The following is a 15,592-nucleotide window of genomic DNA, read 5'->3' as shown; positions in this document are numbered from 1 at the left end:
TAATATATGGATTACTGAGGTATGCTATAAGAAAGGTAATATCATTTTGAGCACTTAGAATCTGCTATAACATTTCAGATGTAAAGTTGCAGATAATTTGTAAAGATTTGATTGTAATATTTTGAGTTGTAAGAAAAACCTCTAACAATGTAAAAGACTCTAACTAAGTCTATAAATTGTAAAGCCTCTAACCAGGTGCAACATTTAGAATAAGTGTTGTACAATCCTTTAGCAAGGTAGATCTAACAGATCTTGATACTCCTAATAGGGTAAGCTATCAGAAATAGCTAAACATGTAGCTCTAACCGAGCAACCTTTATTATTGCAGTAGTGAAGTTGTGGGTGTCATCCCCACCACAGTTTTTCTCTCTAACCAAGAGTTTCTGCGAAACCAAAATATATGTGTTATGGAGTGAATCATGTATGATTGTTATTTATTTGTTTTAGCATTATATTATGTTACTGCACTATTGAGTTTATGCTTAACAGTAAAGTTATTGCTGAAGAAAAGTTTTGAAGTACTGATTCACCCCTCCCCTCTCAGTACATTAGCTTTCCATATTGGGCCTAACAATTGGTATCAGAGCTTCAATCTTGGAAAAGGGTTTAACTGCGTAAAGAGAAAGATCTTATCAATGGAAGGCTATAAACAATCTCAGAGAATTGTATATCTGCAAGAAGAGTTGGATCATGCTAATCAAGTGATTGCAGACATGCAAAGACAAATGCAAAAATCATTGAAAGTGAGAAGAAGATTATCTGATGATTTGCGGGACTCTCAAGAGTTAGTGGAACAAATTGAGATATCATCTGAGAATAGTATGTTTGAAGAGACTGAAGAAATGATTGAAGTGTTGAAAGAAAAGAACAAAGCACTGACTGATAAGCTGAAAGCAATGAAAAGAGAACATGAGCATTTCAGCACACAGATGACCGAAAATCTTGATGCATTAAGGACAACCAAGGATAAAGTAAGAGATCTAGAAAGAGAGAAACAACAACTTGAAGCATTAGTATCTGAAAAGAATGATGAAATCATAATATTGACTGCGATTCAACAAAATCTGTCAGATCAACTAGGTTATGCACATCATGAAGAAAATCTGAAAGATGATGAGAATCAATCATTGAAACTTGAAGTATCAAGGTTGACCGATGAACTTGAAACAGAGAATAAATCCAAAGAAACACTGAAGAAGAGTTATGAAGCATCAAAGATGTTGGATGAGCAACTGAATACAAGAAGACCCAACAAAGATGCAAGACTCGGTTACAAAGAAAAAGACTCTACCAAGAAGGGAATTCATACTACCAAGAGAGGAGAATCATCAAAGCAAGCTAGAATCAAGAAGAACATCAAAAGAAAGAAGCCTATTTGCAACTATTGTGGAAATCAAGGTCATACTGCCAACATGTGCCAAATCAGAAAAGGTAAGCAATCGAATGTCACTAAGTCAAACGATTATTGTTACAATTGCAATAAATATGGTCACACATTTAACCAATGTAGGACAAAGTCTGCTAACAATTATAAGAAGGCAAAATTCAAAGGGTTTTGTAAAAACTGCAATAGATATGGACACAGTACCGAGAAGTGTTGGTTTAAGAAAAAGAACTATATGTGGTCTGCACACCGAGCAAATACTGGAAGCTGCCGAACTCACAGAGAACTTAGCCGACCATGTGTTGCAGTACCATGGGATTACAATACAAGGATATGGTGTGAATGTTGTGGAAGATATGGACATATAAGTGCCAACTGCTTTATAAGGTTTGGAATGAACAACTGAAGATCATGGAGAAATCCTGGTATGGCATGTTTTCATTGTCACAAAGTTGGACACTTGGCTAGAGATTGCAGAGATCAACCTAGAGGAGACACTGAGGAAATAAAAGAAAAATTACAGATGATTTGGAAAAAGAAGGAAATTGTGTCAAATGAAGAAAGCACCTTACCTACCGAGTTAGGTGCACCTATTCCAAATTAATTGGTAAACGTATGAAGGGACTGCACTCTCTCAAAGGTCAAATCTTAACAGTTCCTACTTTATTATGTACTTAAGTCAAAATCTGCATAGTTAAAGATCTATTAGTAAGTTTGAAATTCTATCAAAGTCTTTTGAAAGCACTATAAAGGAAACCTGTCAAGTCGGTAACTATAGGAAGCCTATTGAGTCGGTAAATGAAGGAAATCTGGCTACTCAGTTAAAGCGGAAAAAAAGAGAGTAAATTCGTTTAGTGGAATCGAGTGCATTTAATGTTTTAACCTAACCTGCACGGAGCCCGATAAGGTATATTGTGTACTTAAAGCATTTACGCGGTCATTTTTCACTTACCAAGTTTTCAAGAGAGAAAAGCAAAGCGATTCCAAGGCGATCAAACCTCCTCCAAAGCGAAATTCAAGGTATTTACATCAATCGCAACGCATTGTTAAGCTGGTTTACTGATCATATCTGTTGAAGATTTCTGTTTCATATTTGTTAAGAGGAAAAGCATCTGTCATTTGAAAGTTTTCAAACCCTAAGGATCTTTTGATAATTTCTATCTGAAATCTATAATGGCACCGAAGATCCATGAACCCGTTGTTGTTAAGAATGTTGAAAAGCCCTCACTAAAATACTCTCTAACTCCCAAAGTAGCATCAGAACCGGATGACAAAACTGCATTTTCACTCATCCTGGATAGAGTTTTACTAGTTGAGGATGTTAGATTCTTCACCAAATGTCGAGTTGAAGAACTAGGTCATGTTGAAATCAAAGACACCTATGATGAATTGTGCACCAATGGGAAATTGGATAGCAAGTATGAGCACATTAAGATCAAGAGATTGATTGAAGCCCTAACCTATCCCCGTGTCTTCAAACCCCAATGGGTCAAGTTTGTTCTGAGAAGATTTCACAATGATTTCATGTGGTTAGAGGAGCAACCATTCAAAATCACCAAGGAAATCATTCATCTGATCACCGGTTACCCTATTTATGACCATGCCCGAGCTCAGAAGATGATATCACAAAAGGAATTGATCACCTTAACCGGAGTGGAATCCGATTGTAGAGGATTGAAACTGAATAATGTAACTGATGCAAAGCTAAAGTTTTCTATTAGAGTGATAGGTTATTGTTTCTTCCAACTAGCAAGGGAAAACAATGTACCCTGTGCAGCAGTCGACTTAGCATACAAAATTGTGAAAAAGGGAATGAAAATTGATCTTTGTGAAGTATTGCTGAAAAACCTGTTTGAGAATCTGAACACCATCAGGAAGCCGAAGAAGAACAACTCGGCCAATACACTGAAGTTTGGATCACTGTTAGTATGCATGTTTTTCTATTTTGAAAAATTCTTTCCAACAGTTGGTAAAGTAGTTTGGGAGCTACACCGACCAGTCACCCATCAAATCAATGACTTTATCAAACGTCTAGGTGACAACTTTAATAATATTATGGATGATTATTTCAGCAAGTTTCAAGAGAAGATGCATAACAGGTATAGAATTCCACCCCAACTAGTGGAAAAATACAAAGATGACATATGTTTTGAAGTAGACACCAACTACTGCTATGTGAATGTTGTGGAACCAAGAACTCAATCTTTGCCTCCTATGGGTTATGAGATTGACTTTGACATCACACAACAACAGATAGATGCCTTTCTTACACTACCAAGGCATGCTACCGAGTTGAGGTATGGAACATATGAAGAAGTGAAAGAGAAAGTAAAGATGAGCATTGTAGTACCAAAAGCTACAAGAAAAGCAACAAAGATGATCAAGGCACTATCAAAGAAATTTGGAGAAGGTTCTTCCTCCACACCTGTCAAGGGCACACTAGTAATCACCGAGGAGGAATCAGAAGCCCAAGAGGCTGCTATTACACTAAGCACCGAGTTGCCTAAAGGGAAATTTCTAAAGAGGAAGAAACAAGACACATCAAAGGCATCATCGACTCCCTCAGTAAAGCACCCAAACACAAGATCATCTGCAGTGTCACCCAGTAAGAAACCAAAGACTGTTGTTGTTCCTAAGGTAACAAAGACCTATAAGAAATCTACTTGGAGACTCATTTTGACTAAAGAGTCCAATGACACAGAGTCCGAAGATGCTAATAAATTTCAGATTGTTAAGAGTACAAAGGAAAATATACATAGTATTGCTAATTTCTGTACTAACTTGAAAGAATATGGTGGATTTGGAGGATTCAGATATGTTAAGTATGAAACCAAATCTGATGATGAGAAGAGACAAATAGAAGAAGTTGTCATCTGTACACTTCTAAAATTCTGATTGGTCCCATTGGAAGTATCTAACTCTCTTCCAAAAGAATTATATTTGCATATTGATAACAGGTGGAAATATGCAAAGGACTCGAAGAAACAGATTAGAGAAAGAAGTCTGGTACATCTCTTTCCACACATGTCGGTATTTGAAATAAAAGAACATCTGACAACTTACCACACAAAGTTCCTCGTCAAACAAAGAGCCTTAAAACTGATGAATGGTCTGTATATTGAAGTGGAAAATGAGACAAAAGAAAAGTGGCAGGAAATCTTTTGACTCAAGATTGCTAGTGAGCAAGGTGAAGTAGAAATAGTTGATGTCACCGAGCAAGATCCTGATGTCACCGAGAAAGACCTTGCTGACACCATACAAATTGATGAAGACATCATGGACACCGAGGCACCTGAATAGGAAATGATAGAAGGCAATGCCTATGCAAAACTGGTATCCAGTGAGTCAGTTTTGGAACAAGTTTAGCCTTATCCTCTGGTCACTCATTCTGCTACAACCGAGGCCCCTCAAGATACTGAACAAGGTGTAGAGGTTCACAAGTCTACAGAAGGAGAAGCTACTCCTCAAGCCACCGGGGAACAAACCTCTCAAGATCCTCCTAACACTGAAAATGTTGCAACTGAGACCCCGAGCACTGAACCACCGAAGGACTTAGCAAAGGCTAAAGAAACCGACAAAAGTGTTGCCTCCACCAAGCAACCTACGGAGGATCCACAAGCCTCCCAAGCTATTGTATTGGTTCAACCGGCCAAATCTAAAGAAAAGAAGATGAAAAAGCATAGTTTCAAGGTTGATATATCGAAACCAATAGTGTTGCCCAATGTAGACATATCAAAATTAAAAGGGCAAGCACTCATTGAATTTGGTGAACTATGCAAAGCAAAGGCCGAATAGGAAAAACAAATGGCCATACAAAAGAAAAATAAATTACTTCAGAAGGTAAAGACACTATTATCAGATATGCTACCCGCAACTACAGTGTCAACAAATGCAGCCATCCATATTCAACTGGATGAACTCCTCAATTAGATAGAGACATCTGGAGTAGATGCATCTGAATATTTGAGCAAGTTAAAGGACAAAGAGCTCACTGCAAAAATGATTGAAGAGGTACAGAAAGCTATTGCTATTGGCAAAGTTAAACTTGTCAAATTTATTGCTGAGTTGTCCCCTCAACTCAAGCACATTCTTTATTTATTTCAGAAACTCTGTACATTCTCTTTATTCATTAAAGATATCAAAAATAAAATAGAAGCAATTGAGAAAGAGATCACCGATCTCTCAAATAAGTTGACCACTGAGCCCAATTCTTTTCAGAATTTTTATACAAAGTTACAATAGCTCATGGCTCAACAATTGGAACTCAAGAATGAAGAGCACAAAATAAGGATGGACATTATGACTCTTCAAACCTTATTCATTCCGCACTTGTCCTCCATTCAAGAACATATCAACCAAGCCCCTTACCTATCTACTACACAAGAGGGAAACACATTAGATGGCTTAATTTCTCTATTGGCTGACATTCAAGCACATAATTCTTTAATGGACAGTGTCAAGGATGCACTCTCTGTCGCCCTCACCAAAGCAAGGACAAAGTATAAATCCATTTTTGACCAGTTGCCTCCACCAAATGGTAACTAAATTTTTATGTTTGTCAAAAAGGGGGAGTATAGTATCAAAGTATACAGGGGGAGTATACCGAGCAGTGAACAGAGCAGTAAGCAAAGAACAAGAGCAGCACACAGAACATTGATCACCGAGCATGCAAAATCAGAGTTATGTACAGTATATTGATAAGGGGAGTATATCTGAATATACTATTTCATTGACAAATGTATATATTGTGAGTTTAGTCAAATTTTGCAAGTATATAGATTTTTGAGTTATAACTTTGAAAGTAGTTTTTGTCAAACATCTCAACTAATGTCAAAAGGGGAGATTGTTACTACTTACTAAGATTGCCATTAGTCTTATGTTCAAAGTTATTCTATATATTACTTCTACCGAATCTTTCAGTCGGTAAGCACAGAACAGTCGGTAAGCACAGTGTAGTCGGTTATAGAAGAAAGTAGTCTCAGAGCGTAGTATACACCGAACACTCTATCGAGTAACACTCTATGTCTACCAAGCAACAAGAATGATATATCGAGTGAACACACACCAAGTGAAACGTGTTACCAAATTCACTGAACCTGGACATATATGGGAAACATGTTACAAAGATCGAGGAACAAGTAACCATTATCACATTGGAAATTGCACTAAAAGATTGTGTATGATTTTGAGGTCATCTAACCAATGAAATATTTTGCATGGTTATTCATTCGAGAAATCATGTTTGTAAGATCGAAGCATGGACCAGATCACCGACATAAGAGATCTATTTATATAGCATGAATTCAGGATTAGATATATGTGCAAGTATATATGTGCATGTGTGTGTGAAGCAAGACATATACAAAAGGAAAATCATGAGATATCCTAGAGTGTTATGACTGTTACAGTTGACAGAGAAATACAGAGGTCAGCGAGAAGGATTTCAGAGAACAGTCAAGGAACAGAGTAAACAAAAGGGTTTACCGAGTTAATATATGGATTACCAAGGTATGCTATAAGCAAGGTAATATCATTTTGAGCACATAGAATCTACTATAGCATTTCAGATGTAAAGTTGCAGATAATTTGTAAAGATTTGATTGTAATATTTTGAGTTGTAAGAAAAACCTCTAACAAGGTAAAAGACTCTAACTAAGTCTATAAATTGTAAAGCCTCTAACCAGGTGCAACATTTAGAATAAGTGTTGTAAAATCATTTAGCAAGGTAGATCTAACAGATCTTGATACTCCTAACAAGGTAAGCTATCAGAAATAGCTAAACATGTAGCTCTAACCGAGCAACCTTTATTATTGCAGTAGTGAAGTTGTGGGTGTCATCCCCACCACAGTTTTTCTCTCTAACCAAGAGTTTCTGCGTAACCAAAATATATGTGTTATGGAGTGAATCATGTATGATTGTTATTTATTTGTTTTAGCATTATATTATGTTACTGCACTATTAAGTTTATGCTTAACAGTAAAGTTATTGCTGAAGAAAAGTTTTGAAGTACTGATTCACCCCCCCCTCTCAGTACATTAGCTTTCCATATTGGGCCTAACAAGCTTAAGGGTATGTTGAATAAATTTGAATTAGATTATGCATCATTAGAGAAAGCTGCGGATATAAAGCTTTTGAACAAGTTTAATGAAATGAGGCTCCAAACATTTTTTATAGCAATTGAGGCTGATAGGGAGGTTTTGAAATCTGCGGTGAAAAGTGTTGAGGATGCATTAGATGAAGGTGGTAAAATCTTCAAGTCATGCCTCTTTTTGCTTAAGTTTTCTATAGACACTGGCAATAAAATAATAGATCTTGAAGGGCAGTTAGTCGGTATAGCACAATCATTTGCCCCGCATTCAGTCTTTTTGAGTACTCTTGAAGGCCAAATAATGGATCTCACTAATAAAATAAAGGGCCTGAATAAGGAAAAGGAATAGATGATAAGAAGAGTGGGAGAATTGAGAAGTTTAATCACTCCCCGAATGGACACTTTACTTGGTGCTCAGTAGGATGCAGTGACTTCTTTGGGAAAGGATGTCCCGACATATCTTAAGGGTGTAGAGGTTCATGCATATTGTTTAGCACCCTAAATAATGTTTTGGATTATTTCTTGAGAGGATGGAATGAGTATCTAAAATCCTTGAAGGTAACTTATGCAGATATTTTTAAATTCTTGTAAATTATTGCATACATTCTTTTGTATATAAGTTTTTGCAGATTCCTACCTTTTCTATTGATGTCAAAGGGGGAGAGAGAGCAGTGAAAAATGGTGCACATTCTCAGGGGGAGTCAGTTGATATTTTCAGTTGAGTGTACAGACTTTCAGATTTCTCTGATTGATTACAGTTTTGGAGTGTTGGACACTTGTCATTTTTCACAATGTTGCCATCAATGCCAAAGGCGAAGATTGTTGGCAAAAGACACTTTTTCGGTGATGCTTCGGTGGAGATTGATGATGTTAGACACATGGAGATTGGGATTACCAGAAGTCTTAAGTAGGTTATTCATGAAGCATAAGTCTGGTCAATGGATCATAGTGTATGAATCCGATGATCATTATTCATCTCTGGTGATGCATTTTAGTTGTGGTGATTGGAATAGTTGATTGGATGTGTGAGACATCTTTTCATGCAATTCTAGCCTTTGATGTTGATTCTAGTGCAAGTTTCTTGGTCTGGTATCCGATATTGCAGGAAGAACAGAGTTATCATTATGTTTGATTGTGTAGTGTGTGGTCCAGATTCCTTGAGGTGATTCTAGTGGACGTTGATAAGTTTGAGGTGATTGGGCTGACCTATGGGAAGCCTGTGATCATATATTTTAGGTCCAAAATAAGGATTTGTAGAGGATTGAGCCGACATGAGACTATACGTTTCACATTTTGTTGTTTTGAGAAGCTGACTTATTGGAGATCTATTTTGATGGTGTGGATATATAAGACCAACTTGAATGATGGTTTTGAGGGAGTGAGAGTATGCAAGATTGTGTTGAAAGTGATTGAGCGCAGTTTCACCTGCGCATCTTAGGTTTTCATGATCCGGTATATGTAGTAAAGTTTCTCAAAGCAGTGACAGCGGATCATTCTTGAGCCTAACCGAAACTGATTTTTGGCATTTGCAGATTCTATACTCCAGTTCATATATTGTATATGCTTACAAATCACATTTGTAGGACAGTGAGTCCTTCGGGGTTGCATCCCTATTTAGTAATTGAGCAGTGAGCTCTAGGCAGTGTGCCTGAATGCAAATGCATTCCACTTTTGTAATTATGTTTTACTACTGGCCATAGTATAATAATATTATAGGTACTCAATCCGACCGTGGTTTTTCCCTTTCCGGGTTTCCACGTTAAAATTTTGGTGTTATGGTTGTGTGGCTATTTGCTTTGTGTTTCTGCATTATAGTTTTTGTTCTTTGCATTTTGTGGTTAAAGAATCAGTTTTATAAATTAGTAAATAGCAGATTACTGATTCATCCCCCCTCTCAGTGTTCATTGATTCCAACATGGTCTACCTCCCCTAGTCCATATATTGAATTTGTTTTCCTATTTGCTCCACCTAGATCTACTTAATTAATCAACTTGCTAAAATAAGGTGGAGAGGCTATTGTGGCTAGATCAGTCTTGTCTCACTTCCCATTTCGATAGGAATTGTCTCTATGCTTTGTTCTCATAAACCCTTCCTGGGGTTACACAATTGATATCTATTGATCGTCATCACCCTCCCTTATTGAGCCCAAACCAAACTACGTCACAGTACACCAGCTCCTCAATCCCAATGCCTAAGTTAGCCACCCAAAGGACAAGATATCTTTTCTCTTTCCACCTATTCATCGAAACAAATATAAGGAGACTAATTGAGATAGTGGAAGCAGATGCTTTGGCAATAATTGAGAAAATAGGGTTGCCTTCTTGAATGAAAAAATTGTGGCCATTTCGGATCTTGTTGTGGCCCTGCATCCATTCACAATAATAGAATGTTATCGGTCTTTCAAGCAACGATTTATTATTTTGTTGTGATTAGATAATTGAGTCCCCTCCACCCTGCATGCAGGGTCTTCCCAACCTTTAATTTAGGACTTCCAATACCTATTCACTCAAAGGTTGGGAATAAATCTATATCTCTCAAATTCCGACTAGGGGAGCATCTTATAAGTAATCAAGCCCCCAATTAAAATAAATAAATAATATAGTAGTTTATATCACTCCCTCTTCATTATGCGATCCATGCTATCTCCCTCAACCATCTATATGTCGAGCCTTCTCCCTCGACAATGACAAAAAGGTCGATCGGAAAAGGTTGACTACGATCAATTCCCTGTCTAATCCATGATCGACATTAATTTCTTAGTAATCTTTATAACTATTTATTTTTATTATATTTTTAACATTGTTTAATATCAATTTTTTTTATTTGATATATTATTATTAATTAATATAAACTTTATTTTGTAGATATTTCCATTGTTAATTTAGTATTTGTCAAAAAGTAGTCATGCTAATTACTCCAACATTTAGTGATGACGATGATGAAATTAATTTATAGATTATACAGAAATACTTTTGTTTTCAATACTAGAAACAAAATATTTCTTAGTAATCTTCATAACCATTTTTTTTATTATAATTTTAACATTGTTTAATACCAATTTTCTTTATTTGATATATTATTATTAATTAAAATATATATAGATATCTTCATTGTGAACTTATTTTTTGTCAAATACCATCTATAATGATTATTCCAACATTTAGTGATGACAATGATAAATTTTAAATTTTTAATAAATTGAATTAATTTATATAATCTATACAAATATTTTTCTTGTCTATAGAAACAAAAATATTCTTAATAATATTCTTCATCTCTCTATCTTTATCTCTCCCTCTACCTTTTCCTCTCTCTTCTTTTTATCTCTATATTTCTCTATTTTTATCTATCCCCTACCTCTTCTCTATTAAATCTCTCCCTCTTCCTCCCCTCTATTTTCATCTCTACTTTTATCTGGTCTACAAAATAAATAGAAGCCTGAACTGAAATTCAGCTGTGGGAGTCGATAATCCATTCGCCAAATTTGCATTGTTATCCTAAATTCTAACAACCTGTCTTAATCTAGCAGAACTTTCAGCTAACCGCCATGAAAGTTATGTGATTATCCTAAATTCTAACTTCCAGAGTGAAGCTCTATAAGGATGGACCCAGTTCAAGGGAGTAGACAATCCACCACCAAAATGATGACTGCAATTCCTACTCTCCTGCTCTGTTTCTTATCACTCAATCATGTTTCTGCCCAAGCTACACAGAAACAAATCAGGGATTTTGAAGTTCATAAAAGACAAGATTGTGACACACAAACAAATTGCAATTTGTTCTCTGGGAAATGGGTCCATGATCCCTCCTATCCTCTCTATGAGCCTTCAGAATGTCCTTACGTTTCGAAAGAATTCGATTGCAAAGCAAATGGTAGACCAGATTCTGGTTATCAGGAGTGGAGATGGCAGCCAAATGGCTGTGATGTTCCAAGGTTGTTAAGTCTTCTAATTATTTTGTTCTAATTTATTGGCTCACATTTTTGGAAATCCTGTTTCTGTAACGGTTGGATTCTTTTTCAGGTTCAGTGCCAGGCGCTTGCTGGAGAAACTGAAAGGGAAGAAAGTAGCTTTTGTTGGTGACTCCATAACCCAAAACCAGTTTCAGTCTCTGGTCTGCCTTGTCTATAAAGAGTTTCCAACTACATTCGTTCCCACCAGTCACTTGAATAATAAATTCATTTCTACTGTAAGCAAGCAGATGGATGGATTCTGCTTTCTAACTCATCTTGCAGGAAATGTTAATTGTTGGGTAATTAATCATTAACAAAATTGGTTAATTGTTGGCAGGAATATGATTTTTCCATCGAATTTTTCTGGTCTCCATTTTTGGTTGATCTTGAGATCACTAATGAGATGAAAGTAATTCTTCATGTGGATGAGATCCAAAACAACTCAGTTCATTGGACAGCTGATATCCTCGTCTTTGAGTCATCTAAATGGTGGCCAGAAGTTTTGGGCAGACAAAGGTATGATGAATCCTTTATGTCATTATACTACACAATGCAAATAAACCACTGAACTTAATGTCTTTATGAACAGATGGGACATAGCTATGGAAGGCCAAAAAAATTATACCGACATGAAGCCACTGGTAGCTTACAAGAAGGCACTGACTACATGGTCACAATGGGTATCTTCAAATGTGAATCCCCAAACCCTGGTCTTCTTTCGCAGCAACTCATACAGCCATTATAACAGGAAGAGAAGGTAACAGCTAAAACTTTTAATTTTCCCCCAAAAAATTCCTTTTTATCCCTAGAATTTACTACACCATTTCCTTTCCTGATGATATTAAAATGAATGGAACAGATGCGCGAGTGAGAAGAAGCCCATTCAAGATCCCTCATACAACCCTCATCCAACTGTTTACTCCGCCATACTCCAGCAAGTTCTGAGCACCACTAAATTTCCAGTAAAATTCTTGAATACCTCCCTTAACTCAGCACTTCGCAAAGATGGGCATCCATCAATGTACACAAATCTCAACAATATTGGACCTGAGCACCAAGATTGTACCCACTGGTGTTTGCCAGGCATTCCTGATAGCTGGAACCAGCTACTTTATGCGACCTTATTGGGGGCCTAACCATTACACCTTATTTTCTTCGGATGTGTCTATTCTGGCTCCAAAACGACAGTACGGATTGACTAACACACATGTTAGTTGCGCGTTTTACACCGTCGATTTTGCGATTAACGGTTGCTATTGACTAACTTGTCTCTAACACACTGTACGAAAGGTCCGTTTTGGAGCCAGAATAGACACAGCCCTGCTCTTCATGGGTGCAATCAAAATCCTCGTCAATGTAGTTTTAAAAATTAAAAAACTCATTTCTGACAATGGAGTTCCTCGTGAATGTAGTTTTAAAAATGAAATATCTCATTACTCTATCAGAGTATCTGTTCAGGGTTGTATTGGCCTGTTGCATTATCTTTTTATCTATGTATGTCTTGTTTGTAGCATATTCTAAGTGTCTTTTGCATGATATATAGGTAGTCTCATATTATTATAAATAAGATAAGTTATTTGTAGATACAAAAACATATGTTCTGATTATAAACCGATATATTTTCATTTTATTTCTATATAGAAAGTTCATTGTTTGACATGAACTCTTCATATAGAAAACTACAAGATAGAGAAAACTGTGTCACATGAATAAGTTTTGTCACACAAGTAAAAATAAGAACAATCTAAATCTAAATCTTATTATCAAGGATCATAAAAAGTAGAGTAGGAAATAGGGTTAGATAAATTCCTCGGGTATATAATGTGGTAATGCTCTATCAACCACAATAACCATGGATGATCATATGTCATGTAGTACTGAACCATTGCATGTGGTGATGGCTTATCATGTATTTGATCCATCTAGTTATGGTGAATGAATCTTTGTATAAACAAATGTAATTGCTTACAAACTCATTGTGAGAATGTTAGTGACATAATATGCCCACCTTCAATTGCTTGGATACATAGCATTAGGAATTGAATGAATGTGAAATAATAAATGAAATATAAATATAATCCAAGCTAGAAATTCAAGTCAAATAATACCTATAACAAATGTATCATGTATTAAGTAGATAAAATAATTTCAAGTGATAATGATGACAAACAAATTGGCTAGTGATGGTATCCATGAATTAGATTGGTAAACAACATAGGAAAATGATAAATGGTTGTGTGGATCTCATTAGCTAAGAACACTTATGTAGGTTAATAGTACAGTAGTATAAGCATATGGCCCCAATGAGGCAATAGAATACACATACAAAGATGAGGTAAAGCAATACTTCCCTTGTGGTAACATGGATCCAAGTATAAAATGGCCATGTAAAAGTAACTTATCATCAATTAATTTCAAACAATGGTCATAGTCACTTCTAACAAACACAACATGCAATGTAAAAGCATTGGATTTTGAATATTATATCCATACCCATTGCTATAGAGCATACAATGACTATTTCATGTTACAAACTAAATTTTCAATTCCTTTTACACCAAAACCATCAGACTATTTCATATAAATTTCTACCTCAAGACCTGCATGTAAGAAAATGATTTTAGCGTCCATTTGTTTTACGTATAAATCATAAGGAAAAGATAATAGAAAGTAGAGATCTAATAGAAGTTAAATTTTTAATATGAGAAAAAAAAAATCACTAAAATCAAATCCTAGTAGCGGGAGCAGGTAGTAGAGATGGCAACGTTTTGCAGAAGGATGGAGGGGCAGATGGTGATGGAGATGGAAGGAATGATCCAGGAAAGACTATTGGTTTTGCACTCTTTGCTGGATCTATTATGGGAACTACAACAGAGTGCCCTTCCACGAGGCCTCATGACCTTCAAGTGGACCCAGGTGAGGAGTTGACTTTTGTTAATAGGATCCACCCCTTTCAGGAGGATTCGTGTGCTGCCGAGAGATCTGGCAATAATATTCAAGACGGTCCTATTTTGGGGGCCAATGATGGTGTTGCGGACTCAGGAAGGAAAGTTAAAAATTCAAATTTGAGTTTGGGTAGGCATTGGTAAATATTTCTTTCCCCTTGTTATGGTTTCCTCAGAGAGTGGATCAGGTTGTGTTTTTATAACCATTTCCGACCCGATTGTAGATCATAATATTTCCTTGATGGATTTGTCTCCGGTTGGCAAGTTTATGGGTCCCAGGCCTAATATTGAATCAATCAGAGAATTTGTGAAGAGAAAATGGCGCTTGAAAGGGTAAGTGGAGGTTGTTGCAATGCCTAAAGGTTTTTTCTCATTTTTCTTCTCATGTGAAGAGGATATTATTGCAATACATTGTGGAGGGCCCTAGGTCATTGGCAAGTCATTGTTGGCTCTGAAAAAATGGACACTGAATGGTACTAATCCAAGTAACTTTTTTGAAGCAGTTCTTGTCTGGGTAAGGTTTCCTGGGTTCCCAATGGAGTTCTGGAATGCAGATGTGTTCAAAGGTATTGCTAGTTCTTTCGGGGAGCTATTATCTGTTGGTATTATGGATGTCTTGCATTGGTTTTGTCATTGATGTCAACACTTGTCAACACTTATCAGCACCTATCTTTCTAGAGATCTTTGGTTATGTTCATTGGCATGTTCAGTGACTTATGCACAGTCACCGGTATCTGGTTCACCAACAGGTTATATTGTTCACCGACATAGAGGATGATTTGTTATCATCTGGAGATTACTTGGTTATGTCGAAGACATGGTTTGGACACTTGGTTTTGGTGATTTGGTTATTGGTCTAATCGAGTTGGCATATTTGTTGTTACCGACAAATTGGTCTAGGTTATGGACCAACATGCGTTATCTATTTCAGATCAACATGACACATTATGGAGATGATTTATTGATTGGTTATGCATTGAGCCGACATGATGCATCACATATTGATTTATTTATAATTGATTTAATTGTAATATTCTTAGTGAGCCGACCTACACATTTGGTCTTAGGTTTTGGTATATATGTAAGATCTCAATTGTGAGATTAACATGATATCGAGGATAGAAGATGAAATAAGGTTGTGATATTTGGTATATGTGAATATAAGCAGAGCTACTCACGCAGACATCATTTGAAGATTAAAGGAAGGTTTGAAGGAGATAAT

At 36.3% G+C, this 15,592-nt stretch overlaps 1 protein-coding gene across 1 annotated transcript; it reads left to right on the top strand.

Moving 5' to 3' along the window:
* Nucleotides 1-11,098: 11,098 nt before the first annotated feature.
* Nucleotides 11,099-12,890, top strand: LOC131041387 (protein trichome birefringence-like 43). Its single transcript, XM_057974440.2, has 5 exons — nucleotides 11,099-11,407; nucleotides 11,496-11,661; nucleotides 11,763-11,941; nucleotides 12,015-12,182; nucleotides 12,285-12,890. The coding sequence occupies exons 1-5, from the start codon at nucleotides 11,115-11,117 to the stop codon at nucleotides 12,559-12,561; spliced, it is 1,083 nt and encodes a 360-aa protein (XP_057830423.1). The 5' UTR covers nucleotides 11,099-11,114; the 3' UTR covers nucleotides 12,562-12,890.
* Nucleotides 12,891-15,592: the final 2,702 nt, after the last annotated feature.

This window comes from Cryptomeria japonica, chromosome 11, assembly GCF_030272615.1.
Source record: "Cryptomeria japonica chromosome 11, Sugi_1.0, whole genome shotgun sequence".
Classification (NCBI taxonomy): Eukaryota; Viridiplantae; Streptophyta; class Pinopsida; order Cupressales; family Cupressaceae; genus Cryptomeria; species Cryptomeria japonica.
This window is presented reverse-complemented; position numbering and strand designations above follow the sequence as displayed.

Bases quoted from the DNA above. Each gene is read 5' to 3' on its own strand.
- LOC131041387 (XM_057974440.2), top strand. From the start codon at position 11,115: ATGATGACTGCAATTCCTACTCTCCTGCTCTGTTTCTTATCACTCAAT. The intron at 11,662-11,762 runs GTAAGCAAGCAG...AATTGTTGGCAG, and splicing joins ATAATAAATTCATTTCTACT to GAATATGATTTTTCCATCGA. The intron at 12,183-12,284 runs GTAACAGCTAAA...TGAATGGAACAG, and splicing joins CATTATAACAGGAAGAGAAG to ATGCGCGAGTGAGAAGAAGC.